Source organism: Chaetodon auriga, chromosome 23, assembly GCF_051107435.1.
Source record: "Chaetodon auriga isolate fChaAug3 chromosome 23, fChaAug3.hap1, whole genome shotgun sequence".
NCBI classification, from domain to species: Eukaryota; Metazoa; Chordata; class Actinopteri; order Chaetodontiformes; family Chaetodontidae; genus Chaetodon; species Chaetodon auriga.
Window position 1 is genome coordinate 9810035 of NC_135096.1, and position 27390 is coordinate 9837424.

General features: G+C 44.2%; 1 protein-coding gene across 3 annotated transcripts in view; it reads left to right on the forward strand.

The window, feature by feature from the left end:
• The window catches only part of mgat5 (alpha-1,6-mannosylglycoprotein 6-beta-N-acetylglucosaminyltransferase), a 90137-nt gene that overhangs the window by 55055 nt on the left and 7692 nt on the right, over positions 1-27390 (forward strand). The window contains exons 11-15 of one of the 3 annotated variants that reach the window (XR_013076203.1): positions 1525-1658; positions 16064-16213; positions 20559-20705; positions 20815-20931; positions 21925-27373. Coding sequence is in view for 1 of the 3 variants with exons in the window: in XM_076723504.1 (XP_076579619.1) it covers positions 1525-1658; positions 16064-16213; positions 20559-20705; positions 20815-20931; positions 21925-21999 (623 nt within the window). In the remaining 2 variants the exon portion in view is untranslated. The remainder of the gene's footprint in view (positions 1-1524; positions 1659-16063; positions 16214-20558; positions 20706-20814; positions 20932-21924; positions 27374-27390) is intronic. The other 2 variants (XR_013076204.1, XM_076723504.1) reach the window with 2 other exon arrangements.

Here is a 27390-nt window from a genome sequence, read left to right on the forward strand (position 1 = left end):
TGATAAGCATTCAGACAACATTCTTCCAGTGTAATGGAAACTGGAGTTATACTTTCCACATGTATTATTGATTTTATGATCTGAATTATGATCAGTACAAGGCATCATAAAAGACTTCTGTTCGTGCCCTTTTCCAACCATTTAGGGAAAAATGACACTGCACATTTTTGTCGTCGTTCAATGATTTCTCGGTCTGGCGCTCGGCTCGTTTACTCTACATTCTTTTTTTATGTTTGCCTAAAGACACTTAGCCGCAGCCAATATGTGAACTGCCGGGAGAGACCAATTGAACAAACAGTGGCTTTTTGTGGAGTGGGGGAAAATGTCACATCCCAGCCGACACCCCGACAAAAACACGTCAACCTTATTTCTGAAACGGCTTCGGCGTAGTCGAGCTTGCTGTGTGTCTGCTGGTATCTACCGCAGTTAGATCAGGATACAGCAGCTGTATCCCTGCCCTCATGTGTCAGATGTCATGATTCATTGCCTCTTATTGCAGAAGGTGTGATTAGTCTGGAGGATGTTTGCAGTTGTTCAGTCTGACTTGTTTTACATGCCTGAAGGTACCTTTCTTTGCAGCTACGGTGAAAATGGTCTCAATAAGTCTTTGGGTATGCTGAAGCGAATTCCATCTCCCCTGAATGACTGACCTTAATTTGCCTCTGTAGTACTAATAGCATTGCAGTAAAAAAACAAGCTTTGACCACAGCAGCACCCTTGGGGCCCTGACACAAACCACAACTGTGCACCAAAACACCTCCCTCGCAGCCTCTCATGCACCGAGGTAATGAGGTCTGCATTTCAGTCTGCTTGTACCGTTCCTTTCTTTTTACTTTAAATTAAATTATTAATCACATTCAGTTTTGACTGATTCTTTTCTGTCCACACTCCAAACCCTTGTCTTCGCATTGGTTTTACAAGGCAGATGGCAGCGAGGTAAAGTGCTGCCAACTCCGGGCTCCACACTTGACCTGCTCATCCTGCGGTTCCCATAGTAACTAGTCATCATCAGGCAAGAGGGAACGGAGGGAACAAAATCCCAGAGTGCTTGTCGAGATGTCAAGTTCATTTTGGTTATATAGTCCAATATCACAAATTCGGCCTCAAGGGGCTTTGCGGTCCCTGCAGCATTGTAGTTGTGCAGCTGTTCCGGTCTGTCTGTGGAATTATGATCTGTGCTAAATGATGAGGTTGAAATATGCTTATTTATTTAGCTGAGTTGTGTGCACTTTGAAAAGCAGACACTTGTGCAAGATTTATTTGAAGTATTTTTGTTTTTGCTTAAGGGATCCATAAATTAAGGCGAGGAAAATGACCAGAAGTCATTCGTCATTTTATTCCCAAAGAAGTGATCGCTGACTTTTTTTCCCCCACTTCTTTCCTACATTCTTTCTTTTTTTCTTGAATTTTGCTGAACCACGTTTAAACCACATTGAAATGCATCATACTGAAAGTGAAATGAGGCCTTTGAGAGCGCCCATATTAATTGTTTGGATATGTTTATATGCATTTATTTTGCTGCAGCTCACACCCCAGACAACAGTTTCCTGGGCTTCGTAGTGGAGCAGCACCTCAACGCCAGCGACATCAAGCACATCGATGACATCAAGAGACAGAACCAGTCACTAGTCTACGGCAAAGTTGACAACTTCTGGAAGGTACTATTGTCTTTTCTGCACTTGCACACATGCGCGATGCATTTGTGATATCACTAACACACTGTGTACATTTTGACATTCTGAACCATGAACATGACACTTAGACATGATTATGTTTTATGACTGAGTGTGTTTAGTTATTAATGATTTGAAAACGGTAAGTTTTGCTATATTCCATGTTCACTGAGCTTTATTTTGTAGATCAGGTGTCATCAACTACATTTGTCAAAGGCCGGAATTTTTCTGAGCAAATGCGTTGGGGCTGGTTATTGTGTAATATTTTCACTTTCTGACAAAATGAATGTGTTTTTATGAGCCGATATCAGTGTGAACAGACTCCTGAAAGTCATGGAAAATCTATAATGAGAACTAGATAAGACACCGGAAAGTGCTCTCAGACCTCTGCCAAGCAGGCAGTCAGTGCTCAGTACAAAACCCACAGTTCAACTACCAATGAGTGATTCCTTATCTCGACAAAAAAGTCCTTTTCTGGAGGCTTTGGCCGGCCGAATGAGGCCAGCGGGCCGCCAGTTCACAATCAGTGATCTAGATATTGTTGTTTCTCGTCACCGACAGGCTAGAAAGTAGCTCTGACTTCTGATAGTCTACAGCATAGTTCCACAGAAAACCCGACAAGTATGTCCATGTACTGTACACACATAACTACAGACACACAGCTTTTCAGATGTTTAGGTTCTAATATGTACGACGTATAGAAATGTACACACAGATGTATACGTATGCTGTCCTTCTGAAGGTGAAAGTGACAGACTAGGCACACCAAAGAACAGCAGCACACCAAGGATAACCCATTTTCAGGCCTCTGAGAGCTCCGCAGTGAAACTCTTTGAACAACCTTGGGTAAAACTTTCACAGGAAACTTAATAGCAGTCTGGTTTAGGAGCTCAAATTCAGCTTATCACCCTCTCTGTGGCGTTTTTAATATATTCAAATGCATGCTCACACTGCGGCACAGAGACCAAGGGATTACTGTATCCCAGACAAAAACGACTTAGAGACTTGGAGAGATTTGCACATTGTTTGGCATGCCATGGATGGTTGGATTACTGCCCGCGTCTTGATGAGCCTTCAACCGACACCATGTATGTTTGAGACTGTGTTGCTCCAGATTCATCTGGCTCTTTAGATGTCTGACAGTGGAGTGATAGCATAGAAGCTACAAGAGAGACTTGTCTTCATGTAACGTATGTGTAGTGCAAATGCCTCCTCACATCAGGAGGCCGTGCGATCAAGATGTGCAGCAGTGAATAATAAGACGAACCTAACTGCCTGATGATCTTAGACTGCAGATACTGTTGCGTCAGCCAGTCGTGGTTTGTCCCACTTGACTTTATCTCACTTTACCAACTCATTGCCTTTGCACACATGTCCTTAGAGCTGACTGGCAAGCGATGATATTTCATGCATTATTTGCGCAGGATAGGCTACGTGGTTATGTTCTAAAGCGGAGACAGCTCATCATGAAATACTCAGCAGGAGCACCCTGGTGGCCTGGGGCAGTGATTTCCAACCTTTTTGTTATCCTCAGTCAGTTATATAAAGTAAGAATATTTTCAGACAGTTTATGTAACATTTACGTTGATTTGGTTAAGTACATTTGCAGCACTAGCACTTGGACAGGCAAAAGCTTTTCATTTTTTACGTTTTTAACCATTTACCCACTGGTTTTACCTTTACTATTTTAACTGTTTAATCACTTTAACTAACCGTTTCACCCATTTATCCATTACTTTAAGCTTACTTGTGTGAACTGTTTATTAATCACTTTGAGTCGAACCTAAGTCTTTGCACTTCTCTGCTCACTTGCTTACTAGTTTACAGGCACAATATGTGAGTGTTTTCCTGTAATCAAAGGTAGGCTACGAAATCCCCCTGGTTGGGAATCACTGCCCTTGAAACTCAGTGTCCTTTTCCTCATCTTCATGTCCCCCTTTCATTCATTCATTACATTGATTCTAATATCAGAGCCACACAAGTGTGGTCTCCTTGTGTATTCCGTCATTGGTCTAATTAGCTTTATTTTTCATGGTTATTCAGATTCAGCGGAAACCTAAATGGGCCTTTTAGTTCTTAGTTTACTTCCTGAGCTGCTGTGTTCCTATAGTTCCCTGAACTGTTGAGTCAGAAAGGGCTAACAGCTACATATGTCAACACTGCCCACTATATATAGAGATTTTTTTTTTACCCACTTACCACTGAGGAGTTCTGTTGGAGCATAAGTTGAGTGTCTGGATCAAGGGCACTTAAACATTATGTTTCAAAGACTGGATTGTGTTAACTCAGGGACGCATATCAGCCTGCTTCTGCTGTGCCCTGCTTCACCTCATGCCACACGTGACATCAACATGCTCAACATGTTGACACACCCAGCGTGGAAGATCAAAAGTCCATAAAGTGATCAGATTTATTACACCCATAGTTGTATATCACCTCCAGGATTCATGTGATCCTGATCACGCAATTATGTGATTCATCCTGAGGGAATAACGTGAGCAACCGGCGCCCACTGAAACAGCACGGCAAGTCAAGTTGGACAGTGTTAACAACAAGATGTAGTCCAGACATACCCAATCTAAAACGTATTCATAAACAACACTTGTGCAGTTTGAACTTCAAAGCCGCACTGTGAGGCCCTAAATCCCAAGGTGTCATAGTTTTTCATCCAGAGGTAGCTGGTGTGCTGCTGTCGTTTGTGGCTTCTGGTACTGAGTCAAAGCCATTCAGTGTAGCTTTATAAGGGCAGACGAGGGAGCCCATCAGCTCACAGCAAGGGGCATTAGCTACTAATCAGACTCCCAAGCGTGTTCATTACCTCCCGCTTTTAATTAAAGGGCCATTTTGGAGCCGACTGATAACGAGCTGACTGGCTTACTCCATTTCCCTCCCTCTTCCTTTTAAATCGCACTGTCCTTCGATCTCTTTCTCTGCTCTTGAGAGGGCTCATTTCAAAACCATATATCTGCCATTTGAAATAGAAAGCGCGTCCCACTGCAAGAAAAAGAACGGAAAACTCAAAGTGGAGCTATATTCAGGATATGAGAATAATGATGTGAAGACTCACCAGCTGACACTTGAGGAGTGTGCAGCCAGGTTTTTTAATATGGAGCAATTAAATTAAATCTCTTTCCAGCCCTGATAACATGGCCAGAGTTCAGTGTTTGTCCCTTATCAAATCCTACTTCTTTTCCTTAATGTCTTTTTCTTTCGCTACGTTGCCGTGCAAGCATCTGTCTTGATAATTGATCTCTAAAACCCTTTTCAAAAAAGTTCCTCAAACAACAACCAAATGGCCATGTTTATAGTGCCACGTGTGCCTTTTAATTGCCTGCTTTACAGGCATGCATTCAACAAATAGAAAAAATCATTTGATTAGATAAGGAAAGCTCCAGACAATCATAGTCATAAAAGTCTGTAGATGCTGGAAGCAGGGTGCAAACTACGGGGGGGCCAGGGGCAGCTTGGCTCCCCTTAATGAGACATGAGCTCCCCTGAAAACATGTTTTCTGAAATTTTCAGGGGTCTCTAAAATATTGGCAATATGCAATTTCTGCCATGCATTTCTGTCTTTCTGTATCGTCATCGTCATTGATCGTGCTTTAATTAGGCTATTATTGATGTACGATTAATGCACGAGGTTGATTTACTCTAATAAAGATATCTAAAAAAGATATCAACTGGTTTGTTGGCACGTGACCCTCGTGTTGATGTGTTTGCACAGAGAAATGATTGTGCTCATCTGTGGTAACTTTAACCATAATTTTTGTTTTTAGAAAACAAACAAAAAAAAGATTTTCTGATTCCAGCTTCATAAATGTGAACATTTTCTAGTCACTTTACTCCTCTAGGACTGTAAACTGAATATCTTGTAGATAGAACAAGACATTTGACTTTCACCATTTTCTGACATTTTGTAGACCACATAACTAATTGATTAATTGAGGGAATGGTTGACAGATTAATGGACAATGAAAGAAATCATGAGTTGCAGCCCTGTTAGGAGTGCCTGAGCCAGCATTGTTACAGAAACGTTCCCGAGCCGAATGCTGTCTCCTTCCTGGAGATTAATTTTGCGAGGTTAATGTGGGTTAGACAAGTATTAGTCTTCTCTTATAATACAGCCTATTGAAGGGCCGTCTCTCTGCCTGATCAGTATGCAAAGGTGCGCAGGTCACATTCATCCCACAGGTGGAAGAAGTGAACCAGTGCGTGAGTCAGACTGAGGAATCACCCAGACACACACGCACACACACACACACACACACTCTCATTGTCATGTTTTCATTGCAAATTTTTTGTTAACCACAGTACACCAGGAAGTTAAACGGGAAACGAAATATAGATTCTCCTCTGCTCAAACCTCATAATATCATGAGCTAGAGTGGGATGACATGACGATTGACACCACGTGACGGTAGAAATGTGTCCACCGGTAGAGATTTGGCAATACCGTGTCCCCTGGAAGCCGTCCCTTAAGCCGTATTTACACACGGTCATTCACAGTGTACACTCTGCCACCCTGCTATGTGAGCCAGTGGGTGTGTTGATGACATTGCGCGTAGCGTAGCCGCTTTGTACTCTTTTCTGCCTATCTGTGGATTGCTTTCCACTCTTTCGTTGACATTGCGGATACATCCAAATACATGTGGTATTGATATCAACCCAAAAACCGTTATCATTACGGGTGGTTCCTCCTCCTCCTACTGGGCGCTCTACCCTGGCACCACTTGTCACCTAAACCAAACCAAGTATTTCCAGTAAGTGAAAACGCGTCTGACACAGACAAATGTGCAGCTCTGGATATTGTCCAGACCTGGATCTGTGGACATTGTCCAGACTTCATTTGTGAAAACAGCTTTCGTGTCTCCTCGACACATTAGCAGCAGGCAGCGCGATGTAGCAATCCAGCTGCCTCACTAGATCACGTCATTTGAGCAGCAGGACAGTTTACCACATTTTCATGTTGTGGTGGTGATAATGCACATCTGCTGCATCTCTTGTTCTCATTTAGAACCTTAAAGCTTCTCATTCTGAAAGAAATTTAGTTTTATTTGAGTCTTGTTTTTAAGTCAAATTCTGCCTTATCTCATGTAGAAGATTTTGGCCATATCACCCACCCCTATCAAGAACAGTAGTCGAACCGTCTAAACACTGTTGTGTGTGTGTGTGTGTGTGTAGGAGCAAAAAAATCACACGTGCCGAGAACAACCTCAGGAGAAAGCGTGTGGCTGGTGCCCGACACCCACTTGGACATTTGTGTCAGCAGCGCTAGTGTGAATCATGAAACATTAATGTCTGTTAAGGGCAGCCGAACTGAAAGGTTGCAGTTCAAAACGACTGTGAGCTAATTAACAGTGTGCAGATTTTCAGGAAGCACAGGGGAGATTCTGAGCGCTCCGGGGTTGAGATTGCACCTAACTTTGGGATTAACCCCCGTCACTTTACTCAGCTGTCGGCTTGTCTGTGTGGTAATAGTTGAGTTAAATCTGGGATCGTTTGTAGTGAAATTAGATTATTGCTCATGTTGCTGCGGCCTCCTGTTGAGGTCATGAAGGTCAAAGCGGCCGGTCGCTCATGTGACGTGAAGGACCTGAAGGAGATCCCGGGGATTAAAGAACCAGGATGGCCAGTAATTATTGTGTTATCGAAGAGACAGCATCGATGGTGAGACCTGAAATAAAATGGCCAGACCACCTCTGAGGGAGCCGTTTCCATAGCAACCCAGTAGGAGGAGTAGAAAGGCAGAGCGAGGGGAGCCGAGAATGACTGCCTGTCTTTCCTCTCTCTGTCTGTCTCTTTCCATACATACACAGTACAAACCGGCTAATGTTTCAGTGTGTGTTCATGGATGGTCAGTGTTCAGAATCTAACACCGCACAACCATCTCAAGGAAAAAAAAAAAAGGCAACCTGTTGGCACGACTTAATCCACATCTCCTTTTAATTGGTCGAGATTAAATAAAAGAAACCGATAAACCATTTACCCAGACTCACCTCACCAGTGCACCGCATCTGCATTAAAATCGGTCAGCGTCCCTGTTTTTCAGCGTTCACTGTGCAAGAAAGCATTTGACGAGGCAGAAAGGAACATGGAGAAAGGTGAGAATGAGTAGGATGTACGGAGAGGGAAAGCTGCAGGCCCTTGGCAGCAGATCAGAGGACATGGTGAAGAGAGACACACAGAGCTGACAGGGACACACACACATACACAAATACACACAGTGCTGGCATATGCAGAGCAGGAAGGGCAACCATCCCACTGTCTTACCCTCACAGGCTCATAAACAGACACCAGTGTGTTTCATCCTGCCTTCATGACAGATAACCAAGTTGAGCTGAACATTAAAGCTTCTGTAGTTTTTCTGTGCTCGTCTGATCTGATGAAGCGGTCCCTTGTGCTATTAATCTGGCGCGAGTGTCAGCGAAGAAACTCGAATTTGACGTTTGCGGAAAGTTTGAAACGTTATCGCAGTTATTAAATCGACTCCTTCTGTCACAGATGTGTTATTGAATTAGGCCCAAGACGTTTCCAGAAGCTGCTGTTTGTTTCTGTTCTGTAACTCTAATCTGTGGAGTTAGGCGCTATGTTTCCCATATATCTGATGTATATTACAACCGGAAAAGCTGCATTTTCTCGAAGATGCAAGCAAGTTGGATATTTTGAGTGGGAACAGTTTTGAAAGGTCGCATATGAGCCGAATGTTTTGTAATTTGGTTCAAGTTAGTCATTTCCTTTCTTACCATGGGGGCACACTGGCCTGCCTTGGGAATGACCTGACGTGTTGTGTTCATCTGCTTTGATTTTATAGAGCAAAAGGGGGACAGGAGGATTGAACGTCAGCTCTGTTTACCTCCATAATCATTCACAGAAGCAGTGAACTACATATCCAGGAAGATATAAACTGTAATTTCCCAGCTCTGCTTACACCACATTGACCAAGGGCTGCAAATTTAGTGATAATTAGGCTTGAAATAACATGGTCCCCACCCCACCCCACCCCCCCACCCCCCGATGGCACCTGTTTTGTTCACTGCATGCTTCAATAAGTAGTCGTTTGAATGTATGGAAATGGTGTTAAGATCCCCGTGGTACCATTAGCTTCTGTATACGAGGCGCAGCGCTTTTAATTGCACCCAGTGAAGCATGTGACGTTACAGGTGTTTCCATCGCTGCAGGACAGGCAGGAATATTCTAGCTGCTGCATGTGTTTTTCATTTATTTTTCTTGAACCAGGCTTTCATCTCAGTGTTTCCTCACATATGCGTTTTGCCTGCGACAAGTGGGCGATTGTGCAGCTCCGCATCTGCATAGCAGGGAGTCACTTTTCAGCAATCGCAGAGCACCACCTTCTCTTTCTGACCGTCAGAGACATGGCAAGCCACCAAAATACAATAGATTCTACACCGTTATGTCTAATGGGGCGTGGCAAGGCACTGAGGTAAATAACATCTCCTGACTGCACTCCAAGCACTTCTGGATACTACCCCCCCACTCCATGTTCCCCAGGGGATTTGTTAAGTATCTGTCAAAGTGTCTGTTGGCTTTTACAGTGCATCCATGAATCTGTTTATTTACAAGCACATCTGTCAAAGATCTACGTCTATATTCCTCTGTTAGACCGGCCATTTTATCTGAAGTTGTGTGCAACATTTCACTCCGGAGACCAGTGTCTGATGACCTGAGAGTTCTGGAGGGTTTGTTTGCAGAAGTCATTCAGTCGCTCTGATGTGCGCTACATCTTTCCTGATTGGCGTGATTTTGGATTACTGTCTAGTTACAGTATCTGAAAATATACTGAATAGTGAAATATTGGCTGAATTAGAGATGCAGTAGTAGTAAAAATACTGGAGCGTTCGACTTTAATACACCTCTTATCAAACTGTACAGGTCATTAGAATGAACTTATTCACAGTGTGTGATTCATTAATATTCACTCACTCATTCACATATCATATAATATTCAGAATTAATTCATATGCGCTGAGCATTTGAGATCTGAAATCCATTTCTGCTGCATGCAGTCACTGAGTTATAAATACAATGGCACTGAACGGGCCTCTATATACTTTAATGCATCATAAAACTCGTAACAATAACTCAAACTGTACATTTCAGTGTATTAAGCTCATGTACTCTTGATAAATGTGCAGCACTGGGCGTTTTGAAATATCAGTGTTCAGAAATCAAGGTTTATACCATCTGCAGTGGCTGACATATAAAGGCAAGTAACAGCTATGGAATTGATTTTTATACTGAATAACTCCGAGCATAAACTTGACTATAAAAAAGTGATAGCACCCAGCCACAAAGAAATATACACAGTTTGATGTGGTAACATTAAAACTGCAGTTAAACATGCAATTTAAAAAAAAAATTCTAGTCAGTAAAATGCATATTTTCTAAAAATACACTGAATAAAATGATGACTGCGTCAGTATGTGAACGGTCAATGCTGCTGCACAGGAAGGTCAGACAATTTCTGTAGCTGAAGTGCACAGTGCTGGTTTGTAATATAGCATAAATACTGAAAAATTGCTCGAAATTACGGCCATGACATTATGTCATATTGGAAAAACTCTGCTCAGGTTTTGATGTCCATTGCTTCCTCCACATCTAGTTATTCAGTGACGGCGTCCTCACAGTCAAAGAGGGCTTTGTACCACACGGGCAGATGTCAACCATTGGGACAAAAGGTCACACACTGCGGGAGCACCAAGAGGGCCTGACAGCCGCTAGCATTGCTGAAGTGCCCTGGTGCAAGTCACCACATTAAAATGAACCACTGCCGTTATCTCTGACTGACTGCTCACTGCAGAAATGTGTGTATGATGGGCTCCGCATGTAAGAATGTGTGTGTCATGTGGGAAAATGATTTTTCCTACTTCTCTGAAGAAAGGTTGGAGTGATTCTTTTTTGGCCTGACTGACAAGCTTCCAGTTCGGGGGCCTCAGAGTCTGTCGGTTGGAAATTATTTTCGATGGGAAGATGATCAGAGGTGCATTTGATGTTTGATGTCGAAGGCAGTTTGAGGGTCGAGCCAAGTGCACCTGTCTGCATTCTGATGAGGGAAGAGCTCCACTTGCCTCTTAAAGATTATGCAGTAGTGTCAGAAACTATTACACACATGATGCTTTGCTCATAAAACTTCTTTTAGTTCAAGACGAACCTCAACGCTAAAGAATGACATCATACAGTGATGTACTTCATCAAAATACAATAAAATTCACATAAAAAATAAAGTAAGGAGTGAACAAATGGAGGACAGCATTTGTACCAAACGCAGTGTCTCAGGTTGTGGTAGACGTTGATTGTTTCAGATGAAATGTGCTGTAAAGCAAGATTAATCTGCTCCATCCCCAGTGTCTTGACATCACTACCTGTCAAGATAAAACGCTGAAACATCAAAATCTCCTCTCAGCCCTGTAGCTGTGCCCCTCTGCGAACACGTAGAGAGGAGAGGTTTAATACAAAAGGGAAAGCGTTGCTATAAACTCGCATATCAAGCTTGTTGAATTCCATCTGAACAAGAGATCTGAGACTTCTTCTCTTCTGTAATCTGTAATTTAAAAGCTAATAAACAGGGGCATGGCGTGCATTTAGGGCTTGTCCAGCTTCGTCTTTGCTAGTTGAACAGAGGTAAAGTAAGGCACAAGGATTGAAGGTGTTGTATTTTGTCTCCATTTATTATTAGTGTGTTTTTGGCCAAAATGAATTACACCAATCAGCGTTCTCTTCCATTCCCTTTAAAAGCCAGGTGTGCCTGCGCGTGAAGGCACGCAAGTAGACGTCTATGGGAGCAGAAGGAATCCACCAAAGCTCCCTGAGGTGAAGCAGGCATGGGAGGGTCTTTATGTCTTCATAATGTGTCCTTTAAATAGCAGGAAAACAATGCGCCATTGACTTCAGACAAGTTTTTGTTGGTCAATGGCGCAGTTGCTTTCTGCTGCCTAACAGCAGTGGACCTTAGCACACCTCATGTGAAGACCAACACTCCCATGAGTGCACTGATGGGCAGTACATTTGCTCCTTGCACACCGTGGGCACTGGGCATGAAAGCGACAGCTGCGTCAGCTGGCAATGACACTTGCGGCGCGTTGTGCCACGTGTGTGATAGCGCCATAAATGTTAAATTAAGGCCACTTAAAGTCTGACCGCTCCAGTTCCTACAACAGTCATTCCTCCGTTGATACAAGAGAGAAGGAGAACAACATAAAAATCATGATAATGAGGATGAAGTCGAATACAAATACTGAACGAAGGTGAAATAGAAGTTAAAATGGACGAGCCGAAAGAAGTCAGTGTTTCTGTTGAGGCGTGAATGAAGTGCAGATGTCAGCATATCGCATCAAACTTGCAATATTCTCCAAATAGATTCAAAGAAATGTTGAAGTCAGTCAGTGTTGTAATCAGATGTTAGCTTGTTAACATGTTGCAATACTTCGTACTTTTACTGCATGTTTGTTGCTGTGGTTACACATACAGGCTGATACCATGTCGCCAGTGCATTCATTTAGAACAGCCGACAGACAGTTTCAGCCAATCAGAATCGAATATTCACCCGGATCATGGTAGGCTGTGTTAAAAAGCAATAAACATGTGGCAGCTTTCATTAACTGGATACGCAGTCTATTGGAGTGTCATTCTGTGAGATCATCTGGTTGTAAATAGTGAACCTGACAAGTATTTGTTGGAAAATGTGGCAGCTTATTACTTATGAGTGCTGTAATGCTAGCAGTCATAAAAAGGGATCAGTGGCATCAAGAGGAAGTGTATCTCAATCTTTTTTGCCTTTACTCAGAGGTTGTGTCTCTCAACCAGTAAGCCTTCCTCCCCGGACACTCATCCCTCAACCCTCCCCTCCTGTTTCCTCTCCGAGCCAGGGTTTACAAATTCCCTCTGATTTACAAGGTCATAAAACTCACCTCCTCCTCCGTCTCTCCTGCTTCAATCAACCTCTCCAGCTAAAGCAGTTATTTTATAACTCCCTAAGCACATGCTCCTGTACAAGGCTGCCGCAATCGATCTGCTTCTTGGTTTCAGATTGCATATTGCATGCGCTCTGAGACATATACGTCCACATACAGCACAGATGAACACACACACACACACACACACACACACTCTTGGCGAAAACCACACGGACTGTCCGAGGACACGGAGGGGATAACTCTCTCGTAATGTTATCAGTCTGTTACAAAGTCATAACTTTGCCTCACAGTGCGCTGACAGTCGAGACAGGATTATGAATTGAAGTTGACACAACATCATTCCGTGGAGGAAAAGTAAAGAACATCCACAATGGATCTAAAAAAAAAAAAAAAAGCGCCGCACGTTGCAAACATGCCTCGTTCACATGTTGTCCCACTTCCGTGTTCCTGTTGCTCTTTGCCATACCTTTCAACACACTCCCCTTTATTCAAAGTGTGTCTGTGTGAGGATTCAGACATGCTCCAGAGAGCATCTGGAAAGTGATGTCCTCTGACCGTAAAAGCTTTGTGTGGCGACGGCCTCGAAGGGTGAAGCCAATCTATGCTCCTCTTCTGCACACACACACACGCACACAGAGTCACTCAAGCGGTCACAATAAACACACATCACACACATCCTGCAGCCTTAAGAGTCTTTATGATGTTTTTCCTTTCGTAGTGTTTTTTTTTTTTTCCTTCCTCTCCATGCAGCCATGGTCATTTCACATGTACAGTGTCTTACACAATCAGAGAGATGATTTTTTTTTTTTTTTTTTACCACAGCCCAACAGTATTCCCTAAAATGTTCATCATGCAACCCCCAAAAAAGTCATGTGTTCACAAAGAGGTGAACCTGTTGTGTTGCTGCATCAAATTCAGAATAAGCATATATTCCCAAGATGAACATCTGTCTATATGTACATATGCCCTCAAGATACTGTCAACTTTTGCACCAAAGCTAATGTAAAGGTGCAACAAGCATCTTAATTCAGAAGATGTACATGAATCACCAGACTGCATTGAAATTGCTGTGCTTTTTAGCTTCACTTGTAGAAACATGTGAAAATAGCAGCGTTAATAGTATTTCTTAATTATTTCCTGTTATGAAGTGGGGATGTGTCAGTTCTTCTCTTTACATTAGCTTTTTCAGATCTCATGCACAACCCTCTATCAAAGTGTGTGTGTGTGTGTGTGCGTGCGTGTGCGTCCCTCCTGTTCATGGACCAACTAGTATCTTTCATTTATAAATCCCATCATATACACACATAAAACCTCACTCAGTTCTCCTGAGTGAAAAGATTACAGGATCGTGATTTCACCCTCTAATTAGGACTTCATCTCTCTTTCTTACACACACACACACACACACACACACACACACACACACACCAGGCTGCTTTAGTTACAGGCTGGCTGGAGGCATCTGATAGCCAGGCCTCCAGGGACCCTGACGAGCGGCTACCTGAAATTCAAACCCGAAAAGGAAGCACTGAGGTAGACACGCACACGCAGAGTGAGAGCAGGGAAATGTCCTGGAGGCAGAACTGTTTCAAAGGCAGGCTTGTATGTAGGAATTGTGTGTAAATTTGAAACAGGTCGCATTTGACAGTAATGAGGCCTTGCTGCCCCACGAGTGTTGAAACCACCAGTAATCAGTAATATTCCAGTTTGCATTAGTGTGTGAACGTCGAACATTCCGGCGACTGTGCTTTTGAGGTATCCTGTCATCATGGAGAAAATGAGCGGCTTTCATCTACCCGGCCTCCCTGAATGGCTCGGCTTTATGAGCTTTCGACTGTACCGTATGTCGCTACCATACGGCTCGGTGTTTGCAGGCGCTGGACTGAGTGAAAAAGACACGTTTCAGCAGGAGACACGGGGGAATAGTTTGTGTACAAATTTAGCTGTGTTGTACAGCAGTCCTCTTTTTTGAAAATCAAAGACCTGCTGTGACAGTCTCAGCGTGGGCACGATCAAAGGCCTTTTATTGTGGAGGTAATGTTTCCTTCTAAACTGATTAACATAACTTCTTCTTTAAAAAGAAGCTTTTATGTGGCTTCGACGGCCAACTCGACAGGGATTGACAGGAGCTAAAAAGATGTTCAAAGTAAACACATTACAGGCCAGTCCGAGAAACAGTTGACCCACCACTTTAAGTTGATTTACACTTTGATGAGATTCCATTATGGGATTTTACTATCTCACATCGTGCTACATGGTGTGCTTAACCCCAACTCACTCATGCGCTTGAGTCACTTTCAGTATATTACACCACCTTTGATATCGTAATTCTGCTTCGGTACACGCCGGACTGTTATCGCTCGGACTGAATTCACAATCCTCCAACCACATGAAGGAATGCCGAGGCAAAGTGCAATCACTGCAGTAAATTCAGGGAACCTCAAAGGTGCCCTTGAAGATGAGAGCGCACTCTTAGGCAGAGAAAAATTATTATTATTAAAGCCATCTATTTTTGGGGGGCATACAAATGGTTTGACCTCACAGGGTGTTGGTCAGGATGTGTGTGACAGAAGCAGATTGTTTACACCTTCCACGCTGCACGGGGTTCAAACATCATGAAGTGAAATGACTTTGGCACAGTGTTTACAAAGACAGTGGCTTACTCTCCACAATGCACTTATTGTTTTCTGAGGTGATTCACTGTTTGGAGCGCGACATACACAAATAACATAAACAGCTTTAGCAGCTAAAGCCTGAAATGAGTTCAAGTCTCAAGGCCAAGCTGAGACAACCCTGAGGACATCATCAGGGTTGTTTTTTGAGACTTAAAAGCTCCTCCAGAGCCAAGATGAGTAGCACACCCCATGATGAGTCAAGTGAAGTTGATGTGAGACATTAGGTGGAGTTCCCCTTTAGAAATGACAAATGTCTTTAAAATTTTTTCGTTTCCCAGTTTGACTTTTGACCGCGTCCACTCAAACATGGCATTGCTGTGTGATGAACATGACTTACATTGGTTTTATTGGCATGCTTTAAATGCCTTATTGTCTCTCTGGTCAAGGACATTGTGGATCAGGTAGACTTTAATAAGAATAGCAGGGTATTGTGTGCAGTGATGCTCTTCATGCAGTGCTATTTTTAGCTCAGCCTGCCATTGTGGCCAGATGGTCAGTCAGGTAGCTTGAACAAAAAGTTCACCGGGCCACATAGCGAAGTAATGACACTGATCCCCAAAAAAATGTAATTCAGAATGGTTCATTCAAGGATAGGGGTTTTTTTTCATCGCACCAGATTAACCTAAATAAACTAAATGGATTTCTTTTTTTCTCGAAATTCATTTCGATTTGTGTCTGTATTTTCCAAGAGCAGGTGGTGTGTTTTTTAACGGCGCATTTGATTCGTGAACCTCTCATAATGAAGAATAATGAAAAACTGAATATATCACCCTGTTTGTTCCAGGACAAAAAGAAGTACCTGGACACCATCCACAGCTACATGGAGGTCCACGGCACCGTGCACGGCACCAGCACCGTACACCTCCCCAGCTACGTCAAGAACCACGGCATCCTGAGCGGCCGAGACCTGCAGTTCCTCCTCCGAGAAACCAAGGTGAGTCTTCCCAGCTGTAAATTGTCTCACATGAAAAAACGACCCCGCAGGGAAATAAAAGTGCGAGGGCACGGTGCTTATTAGACAGCTATGAAAGTCACAAACCAACTCCCACACTTTTCCCTTTGACATTTTTAAGCGACCAAGAAATTGTGGCCCAGCTAACCTGCAGAATATTGAGGACTATCATTTTCACAAACCGTGGCCTGTTTCTGTGCGTCGGGGCTGCTCTGAACATTTCCTGTAAAAGTAATCAGTGTGTGAGACACTGACTTCAGAAAGCTTCTTTTTGAATCAAGTGAGATTTCAGTGACCCAGTGAGACATTCAGGTTTTATCATATTCCAAAAAATTGGCTAGCCTTAAACCACAGACTGCAACGTACAGTAAAAGACAAGTTAGAGAGTAAAAATGTGATTCCTCGAAAAAATGCTGGATGTTGTTAGGGTGAGAAAGGGTGTCTTTATTTGAACAGAAGCCGCCTTTTGAAAAGAGCCTCGATCCAAGTGGCAGGAGTTTGTCTGAGTCTGTCCTCAGTCCAGCCATCCACAGAAGCACTTCTCCATTCACGTCATGACTTGTCCTTTCCTCTCACTACTCAAACCACTTTCATTCACAAAGACAAGGACACAGCCGCAGAGACTACGGCCAGACAGGATTGAACCGTGTGGAGCGAGCGCTCAGCTAAACACGCTCTTTACATATTAACAGAATGTGTGTGGAGTTGTTAAACACGAATGGTTTTGTGTGAAAGCTGCATTTAGAGCATCATACCTCAAATTTTTCCCACGCTTCGATAGCGTCCAGGACCGGCTTCCACACAGTGAATATAGTAGCTGTGAACAGAGCTTTATTTAACCGAACCTGTAACCCAACACCCGAACGTATTTAGCTAATGATGTGCGCCATGGAAGTAACACTAGGTTACTACTGGTGGTAGTCAGCCAGTCAGCCAGACATGCTAACTTTTGCAGCTGATGTTAGAGCAGACAAAGACTGTTTCATCCATTCTTTATATTTTTGTGCTTTTGGAAAGGCTAAAAAAAGGCACCACCTTCCAAACGGTCTTATTAGAGCCTCATCCACACCACTTCTGCGTGGAATAATAAAGTATGACAGAGCAGCTGTGCCAAAGTCACGGTTGCTAACATTCGATTGCACAATCGCTGTTTCATCATTGATTAAATCACAGCACCCACTTTTCTTTTATGCTCAACAACATAGAGGAAAGCAGTGAATTTCCACTAGATTTTATGGAGCTGCCCATTGCTGTAAGGGAATGGAATTAAAATTACACGGCCCTTAAAAACCTGACAACAGTGTCTGCTGCAGGTGAAAACCATCATTAGCGCCGGCGTCGAAAGACGGAGTCTGTCTTTTGGCTCCAGTCGTCAACCTTTTCAGAAGAATGGGGTGGAGGAGAGCTTCGATTTCTTTAACCTCTGAAACCAGATGCTTTCCCGTCAGACCACGGAGGGAGGAGAGGCAGGCAGAGGAGAGAGACATCAGACGAGAGCAAGGGCAGGGATAAAAACAGAGCGAGAGAGCCGTAGATCACGATTCAGACTTTTATAGAAAAAAAGATGGATTGAGATTTAAACCCCTTTTGTACTGAAAAGATTCTGAGCGCTGCTTCAGCCAAAAAACGATTTTTGGCCGGCAAATCCAGCTGTAGTGAGCACCTAAAACCAAGAACCCAGTGTTGTTGGAGGCGTTTAAAGAGAAGAACAAAGGTGTATTCAGCAGTGGAGCAGATCATTACAGTGCTGGGGAAAAAAAGACAAAACAACACTCAAGAACTTGTGCCAGAGTGAGTTTTGGTTTGCCGTATTCACGTAGGCTGTGGTTCTGCATGGAAACCCATAGGGGAACGGCTTATTAAAGCCCACAAAAACCCAACATTTTAGCTGCAGTGTTGTTTAATCACTTCGAAGGAAAATAAGGAAGTGTTGGAGTCACAGTTTTCCTCGTGATGCTTAAGCAACACATTTACCGTTGCCTGCAATCAAACTTTCTGAGCTAATTGAACTCATGGGGTTTAGATAATTGACAGGGTGTGTTGTAAAAATACTTCTGTGAAAAGAATGTCACTGTTGACTTCTGACTTTTGATTTCCTGAAATAGACACTGACGCGCTGCGCTGTGTCAGGGGAATAGTGTCAGCGATCAAACCGCCAAAGTGAGGCAAAGCTTTTCTGCGTCGCGTTGCGTGCTGACGGCGTCGAAGGTTTCTGACTTTGTTTCTCTTCCATCTCGTATGTCTGACTCTGTTTAATTGCCCCCCCCCGTCTGCGTCTGGTTTGTCTTACCTATGTTTCTTATTTTCTGTCTCTTTCCCACTCTGCCACACACCCACGACATATATGTTAACCATAAATTTGTGTGTAAAACAGAGAGGAAGTATTGTTTTCAACTTGTGATATCATGGATAGTAGAAAGCAAACACAGCCCATGGCAGGTGCTGGAATTAGTGAATTAGAAATTAAAATCAGTGGTTAACTTTCCTCAGAAAGCTGACAGAATCATAAATGCACATTTTGTGAGCCACAGCTATATTAGAGAAGTAAAACAGTGCCGGTGTGGGATAATAGGAAAATTGTACAACGCGAGAAATATGATATGAAAAATACTGTCGAACATTGTATTCTTTATTTTTCAGACGCTTTGCATGACAAATGAGATATGTAAAAAGTAAAAGATACAGGCACACAGGAGCTTTCAGTTGAAGCTGCTTTATACCCTATCATACATCAGAGGCAAATGTACTGTTTCCTCTTTGTGGTAATGAACAATCTGCTCTTAACTAGTTATCTTGATTTTGAGATAAGATAAGAAACGCTGTCATGGCTTTGTAACTTAACACTCGGGAAGAGACCATTCTGCATAATGAGTACTTTTGAACCGTGGTATTGTTACCTTTACTTCAGTCGAGGATTTGACTACTACTTCCGTATTTTGCGTTTAGAACATTTGTCTGTCACGGTCTGTGACTTTAGATTGTTCTCGATGTCGTTCTTCCTGGGTGTTGTCGCATTTGCATGTGGCCGAGGATCAGGATCCGTCTAAATTATCCGAGGCAGGACGTTGCAAGAGGGGAGAATAAATCAATGGAACACCATCTCTGATCTGTAGCGTTGGATTTAATTAGCAGAATGTCCTTGAACACAAATACACAAAACCGCTTTAATGCACACCGATAGAGAGCGTTCCACCCCGTTTGTGACACAGGAGATGCAGATATCATTCACTTCTACCTTTAAGTCCCTCAGTTTGTATGGATTTGCTGCCTCTCCTCTCACCCTCCCCTCCCTGTTCCCTATAAATAGTGGGCGACTGTTTCTCAGCAATGAGGAGCTTTTGCATGCACACGCACATAGAAGAAGAAGTGTGCTTTGCTGCCACCTGTTGGCAGGCATCTGTTGCTGATAAGGCTGTTGAAATGTTGGTTATGGTCACATGTAAACTAGAAGAGCATCATTCAAAAGGCACGTCTGATTATTTGAGCGTGTACAGACACACTTCACGGTACAGCGCTGCATTGTGTGTTAACAAGAGAGTGTGTCGTCTATCAGGCTTTCAGATACACACAGACTAGCCATTGTAGTCAGCCAGCTCCAGCCCTCCAATAAATGAGCCACTAGCCCCCTCTGTTTCTGGATAACTCTCTCACCCTCATGTTGACAAGCTGCTACTGCCTCGCAAATATTTGCTCTTCCCATCCAGGAGCGAACTGTTATTAGAGCCCCTCGTAGTTCTCTACACAGTATTTACTTAAAGCTGTGTCAGCAGGACTGTGGGCTGTATTTGAATACCCACAGAACGTACAGTTTGTAAACAAGGAGAGGAAGCCATTGGCTGCTATAGACCACAGAGTTTGACTTGATTTCCTTTAAATTCAGGCAGTGTGTTTCCATATGTAAAATATCCATGGTACCCGCTCTTTACCGAACTTCAGTGGCCTTTGGGAAGAATAAACATGAGAGCGTTGTCTTGACATTATTGTGCTTGTTTTTCCTTCCTTGTTTTATAGAGAGAAAGTGCTGCCTCCGCTGTATTTTGTGCTGATAACATGGGAGGTTTGCTTCAACAAGGGCTAATTGCTGCTATCAGCAAACAACAGAAACTCCTCAACACAGCCAGTGAACTTTTCCACCCCTCCAGCTTCTTTGTTATTCTGGTTATTTCAGTAGCTGCAATCTGGCGGCTCCCAGGTGCCGCCTCCTTAACTAAAGACTAAAGTACACCCTATCAAGGGTGTATTTTAATCCATCGAGAGTTTACCCTCCATGTTCATTGAAAAGATATGCATGTGGAGGCTAATCATTTTGTTTTTCTCTCCACTGCAGTTGTTCGTGGGTCTCTCCTTCCCTTACGAGGGTCCCGCCCCCCTGGAGGCCATCGCTAACGGCTGCGCTTTCCTCAACCCCAAATTCAGTCCACCAAAAAGCAGCAAGAACACAGACTTCTTCAAGGGCAAACCCACTCTGAGAGAGGTGAGAGGAGGAGGGCACATCTGTGGGGACGTGTTTACTCTGCAGACTCTTCTGCTCAAGATAGGACTTTTAAGATGTGTTTCCCCCCCCCAACCTCTGCTCTCTGCAGTTGACCTCTCAACATCCGTATGCTGAGGTGTACATTGGTCAACCCCACGTGTGGACGGTGGATATCGAGAACTCTGCAGAGGTGGAGAGGGCCATCCGCTCCATCCTTAGCCAGAAGGTAAGCATTGAGAGACACTCATTGAATGTAGGAACATTTTGATAGAGGTTCAGTCAGTTAGTTTTCATCAGTTAACTCTGATGAACAAAGAAAAGCAGCATTAAGTGAAAAAGAGGTTCAATCAATTAGCTCTAAAAGTGTGAAAAAAAAAAAAAAAAAATATGAGACCCTGCAATTCCTTTTTATAATTGTTTTATTGCATTTTATAAGGACACAACAATGTAAAGAAGGGCTACAGCTACTTCAGGTTAACACAATTGTTGTAGGTTCAACCTTTTTTTTCCCAAAACATGATGTAAAAGAAGTAATACTGTGTGAGAAATGCTAGAAAAATAAATAGGACTCATTACAGAAATTATATAGATAGATTCACATTTATACATAAACTCTCGTCCATTGCTTTCTATCACACACAAAGAAAAGCCACAAATCCTCACAGCTGAAACTAGGCTGCTTGCCAGAAATAATGACAGTTAATCATGATCAAAATTGGATGCCCGAACTGACATAAATGCTCGCATGGAAGGCTAGCCAGAGTCACAGGATGAGTGAAAGCATGGGGAAAAGAAAGCGATCCTGTCCCGTCTTCACACTCACGCCCATGCATATTTAAAGCCCGGGCTCAGGACCTCGTGTTGTGTTGTGCTCCGCCGAGCGAGTCGGAACAATGGCTTTGTTCACCGGGCAAGCATGCAGAGTCTCATATGCTTTTTGATCTGTGGTGAGCTGCAGCCTACCAGGCTCCAGCTTGGCTCGCACCCCCTCCCTCTCCTCCTCCTCCCCCTCCCTGTACACAAAGATACAGAGACAGTAGTGAGTGACTTAGTGCCTTGACAAAGGGTTCAGTTGTTGTCCCTGCTTGAAGTTTTCTGTCTGTGGAGGTTGACAGGACCCTGACCACTATGGTACAAAGAGCAGGCTGATATTTCTCCAGGCAGGCGCAGAGTATCCTCTCCTGACACGTCTTTGACCTGTCATGTTTTGTGTGTTCAGATTGAGCCCTACCTTCCCTACGAGTTTACCTGTGAGGGGATGCTGCAGAGAGTCAACGCCTTCATTGAGAACCAGGTACTGCATGAACACGTATTAGCGCTTCATAAGTTCAGTGTAGGTGTGTTCTTCAGGGGCCATAAAGATTAGAAAGACAGACATGTCATGGTATCAACCCTCCATTTTTGTCTTGTTGCACTTAAAGTGAAGGTTTTATTTGAGTGTGCGCTTATGGTTTTGTAGAAGGGTTACTGAAACATTTATACCCAAGATGTCAAACAGGACAAAAGCAATATATTGAAATAGGAAAAACTTTATTGATCCCACACTGGGGAAATTCAGTCATTGCAGCATAAAAAAGGTCAACACGACAACTAGGTATGTGCACAGTTTATTATCCATATTGGCAACAATATTTTATGAATGGTTATTGCACACATTTGAATAATACATCGGATCAAATTAAACACCTCTGAAACATGTGAATTTGATAACTTGTCTGAAAGTATAATTGATTGACTGAGAGGGTGTGAGAGTGTAAGAATGAGGGTGCGGGTGAGTAAGGGAAGGAAAGAGTGGGTGTGTCTGCATGTAGGAGAGGAGCGAGTGTGTGGGAAAGAGTGTGGATGAGAGTAAGTCAGTGAGAGGGTATGAGAGATACAGTGTGAATGTGGGTGTTTAGGAGAGAGAGTGTGAAAGAGAGTGAGTGGGTTAATGGGTGAGCAAGAGTGTGGGTGTCTGAGTGTAGCACTGGGAGGATGCAGGTGTATGGGCAAGGATAAGGGGTGTGGGTGCGAGTATGAGTGAAAGAGAGAGTGAGTGTCGGAGTGAGTGAAGGTATAAGAGTGTAAGAGAGGGATTGAGTGACAAAGAGAGTGAGGGTGTATGAGTGAGCAACAGGGTGAGGAGTGGGTGTGTGAGCGAGGGGGTGTGTGAAACTGTCAAAGAGAATGGTTGTGTGCAAGTGTGTGAGTGAGGGAGTGAAAGAGATTGAGAGTGAGTGGGAGGGAGTGTGTCAGAGAGGATGAAATAATGTGGGAGAGTGAGGATGTGTGAGTGTGACAGAATAGGGGAGTGAGTGAGGAGAGTGAGTGTCGGATAGTGTGGGTGAGCGAGAAAAAGAAAGTGAGTGTGAAAGAGTGGGTGTGTGTTGGAAAGAGACTGAGTGACTGGGTGTAACGGTGTCACAGTGAGAACAAGAGAGTGAGAAAGGGTGAGTGAGGAAGAGAGTGAGTGACAGTGTGTGGGTATGTGAAAGTGTTGACGTGAGTAAGACGTGTAAGAGAAAGGGTGCGTGTTGGAGAGTGAGACGGTATGGGAGTGTGAGAATGAAAGAGTAGTTGAGGGTGCAAGAGAGTAAGTGTGTGGGTGTCTGAGTGAGGGTGTGTGAATGTGAAAACGACAGAGTGGGTGTCCGACTGTGAGAGTAAATATGAGGGTACGAGGGAGAGTGAGTGAGGGGGGTTGAGAGGGTGTGTGTGAGTGACAGGGTGAGCGTTGGGGTGAAAGAGTGGATGTGTGTGCATGAGCGAGACGGCGAAAGATCGAGTGAGTGATTTTGAAAGGCTGTCGGTCAGTGAGTGATCAGTGGGTGGGTGACTGAAAGAGTGAGAGTGGGTGTGTCTGAGTCAGTGAGAGTGTGAGAGGGAGAGAATGAGTGGGTGAGAGGATGAGGGTGGGAGTGAGTGTGAATGTGAAAGAGTGTCTGTGTGGGAGAGAGCATGAGTGAGGGGGTTTTAGAGAGAGTGAGTAGGTGTGTGAGTGTGACAGTGAGTGAGCAAGTCAGAGTGGGACAGAGTGAGGGTGGAAGAGAGTGTGTGTGAGCAAGTGTGTGGGAAAGTGAGTGTAAGATTGACTAAGGGTGTGAAAGTGTGACAGTGAGGGTTTGTGATTAAGTTAGTGAGAGAGTAAGCAAGGGGGTTTGAGAGTGAGTGAGTGAGTAACAGTGAAAGTGTGTGTGTGTGTGTGTGTGTGTGTGTCAGTGTAACAGTGTGAAAAAGTGAGTGGATGAGAGAGTGTGGGTGACTGAATGAGAGAGTGAGTGGTCATGAGGGTGTGACTAAGAGTCAGTGAGTGAGAGGGTGGCTGGGTGAGTGTGACAGAGTGAGTGAATGGAAAGGGAGAGGGTGAGTGAGAAAGAGAGTCAGAGTAAGCGAGAGGATGTGTCAAAGAGAGTGAGGGAAAGAGTGTGTGGGTGAGTGTAGGAAAGTGAGTGAGCAAGAGGGTGAAAGGGTGAGTGTGTGTGGAATAGATGGTGAGTGAGCCAGACGGTGAAAGAGAGTGTGTCGGTCAGTGAGTGATCGAGAGAGTGGTTGTGTGTGAGGGAGAGAGGGTGGGTTTGTGAATGTGAAAGGGTGAGTGTAGGAATGAGTGAGCTAGAGAGTGAGCCAGAGGGTCAAAGAGTGTGTGAACGAATGAGGGTGCATGTGAGCAAGAGGGTGGGAGTGATGGTGTGTATAAGAGAGTGTGTGAGTGAGTTTGAGTCAGTGACAGGGTGTGCAAGTGTCATCAAGGGTGTGTGTGGGAGAGAGTGTGAGCGAGAAAGAGTATGAGGGGTTGAGTGAGAGTGTGTGTCAAAGAGACTGCGAGGGTGTAAGATAGTGACTGTGAAAGTGTGTGTGAGAGTGAGTGAGTCTAAGAGAGTGTGTGAGTGAGGGGGTGTGTGAGTGTGGGAGAGAGTGAGAGGGTGCAAGAGAGTGAATGAGTAAGAGTGAGTGTAAGAGTGTGGGTGAGTTAGCGAGAGGGTGTCTGTGGGAGAGAGTGAGTGAGCTTGAGTGTGAGAGTGAGTGAATGTGAAAGAGAGAGTGAGTGAGTAAGGGAGAGAGTGTGGGTGTGTGAGAGTGATGTTACTGAAGAACAAAAGAAACACATTGATAGAGCAACTTTAACTGTTTGTCACTGAATTCTCGGTTAGTGCATGCAGCCCAAGAACAAAAGACCCTCTCGCTCACTCACTCTCTCACTTACACACACTGACTCTCACCCACACTCCTACACTGTCTCGCTCACTCACCCACACTCTTACATACACTTGCGAGTGTGTGTGAGAGTGAACGAGCAAGTGAGAAAGACAGCGAGTGAGTGAGCAAGAGGGTGCAAGAGTGAGTGAATGTGAAACAGTGTGTGTGTGAGTGTGGTTGAGTGAGAGAGTGTAGGAGTGTGGGTGAGAGTCAGTGTGTGTAAGTGAGAGAGTCAGTGAGCGAGAGGGTCTTTTGTTCTTGGGCTGCATGCACTCACCGAGAATTCAGTGACAAACAGTTAAAGTTGCTCTATCGATGTGTTTCTTACCAAATGAAAAGCTGTTCCAGTCAGTTCTGTGAGGCTCTTTAAAATGTATTTCATTGACTTTGCTGGTAAAACAGAACTAGGAACAAATTAGTGTTTGCACGAGCTTTTGTTCTTCAGTGACATCACTCTCACACACCCACACTCTCTCCCTTACTCACTCACTCTGTATTTCACATTCACTCACTCTCACACTCAATGTCACTCACTCTCTCCCACATACACCCTCTCGCTAACTCACCCACCTCTCTTACACACACTCTTACTCATTCACTTTATTGCACCCTCTCACTCTCTCCCACACTCACACACCCCCTCACTTACACTCACTCTCTTAGGCTCACTCACTCTCTCACACACACTTTCACACTCACAATCTTACACCAATCTCAATCTCTTTGACACTCACTCTCCTGTGAAAGAGTGAGTGAGTAACAGTGAAAGTGTGTGCAAGAGTGTGGGTGACTGAATGAGTGAGTGTGGGAGAGATTGTGTGTGTGAGAGTGGTCATGAGGGTGTGACTGGGAAAGAGAAAGGATGAGTGAGGAAGAGAGAGTGAGTAAGCGAGAGGGTGAGTGAAAGTGAGTGAGCAAGTGAGCAAACGAGTGAGTGTGGGTGAATGAAAGAGTGGGTGTGTCAGAGTGAGTGGGTGTGTGTGCGTGAATGAGAGGGTGAAAGGTTGTGGATGAGTGTGTGTGGGACAGAGGGTGAGTCAGTGAGACGGTGAAAGATGGAGTGCGTCGGTCAGTCCGTGATTAAGAGAGTGGGTGGGTGACAGAGTGGTTGTGTGTGAGTGAGAGGGTGAGAGAGGGGGGTGAAAAAGAGTGGGTGTGTGAGTGAGAGAGTAGGTTTGTGAATGTGAAAGAGTGAGTGACTGAGTGTCGGAATGAGTGAGTTAGGGAGTGAGCCAGAGGGTGAAAGAGTGTGTGAGCGAGTGAGGATGCTTAAGAGGGTGTAAGAAAGTGGGAGTGGGAGTGAGTGTTCAAAAGACAGTCAGTGAGGAAGAGGGTGTGTGAGTGCATGAGTGAATGTGAACGACTGAGTGTCTGTGTGTGTGGGAGAGAGTGAGCATGTGTCAGAGTGTGAGTGAGTGAGGTTGTGAGTGAGTAAGTACGAGTGAGAGAGTCAGAGTCAGTGAGCGAGAATGTGGACGTGAGGGTGAGTGTGAGGGTGTGTGGGAAAGAATGAGTATGAGAGTGAGTGTGTAAGAAAGTGAGTGTGAATCTGAAAGAGTGTGTGTGTGTGTGAGAATTTGAATGAGAGGAGTGAGTGTCTTAGTGAAACAGTGAGTGACAGAGTGGGAGAGTGTGGGTGAGTGTGAGTGAGCGAGCGAGGGCGTGTGGGAAAGAGCGGGTGAGTGAGGGGGCTTGAGAGTGAATGTGAAAGAGTGTTTAAGAGTGTGGGTGAGAGAGAGTCAGTGAATGTGAAACAGTGAGTGAGTAAGGGAGAGTGTGTGGGTGTGCGAGTGCAGGAAAGCGAGAGGGTGTGTGAGAGTGAGTGTCAGAGTGAGAGAGGGTGTCTGGGACAGGGTGTGCAAGTGTGATCAAGGGGGTGTGTGGGAGAGAGTGAGTAAATGTGACAGAGTGAGTGACTGTGGGTGAGTGAGCAAGAGGGTGGGAGAGAGTGAGTGAGCATGGAGGATGAGACTGAGTGACAGGGTGTGTGAGAGAGTGAGTGTCAAAGAGATTGAGAGGGTGTATGATAGTGAGTGTGAATGTGAAAGTGAATGAGTGAGTGTGGGAGAGAGTGAGAGGGTGTAATAGAGAGTGAATGATTAAGAGTGAAAGAGTGTGTGTAAGAGTGTGGGTGAGTTAGCGAGAGGGTGTATGTGGGAGAGAGTGTGCGAGTGAGTGAATGTGACAGAGAGTGAGTGAGTAAGGGAGAGAGTGTGGGGTGTGTGAGTGATGTTACTGAAGAACAAAAGCTCGTGCAAACACTAACTTGTTCCTAGTTCTGTTTTACAAATAAAGTCAATGAAATACATTTTAAAGAGCCTCAAAGAACTGACTGGAACAGCTTTTCATTTGGTAAGAAACACATTGATAGAGTGACTTTAACTGTTTGTCACTGAATTCTCGGTTAGTGCAGGCAGCCGAAGAACAAAAGACCCTCTCGCTCACTCACTCTCTCACTGACACACACTGACTCTCACCCACACTCCTGCACTGTCTCGCTCACTCAACC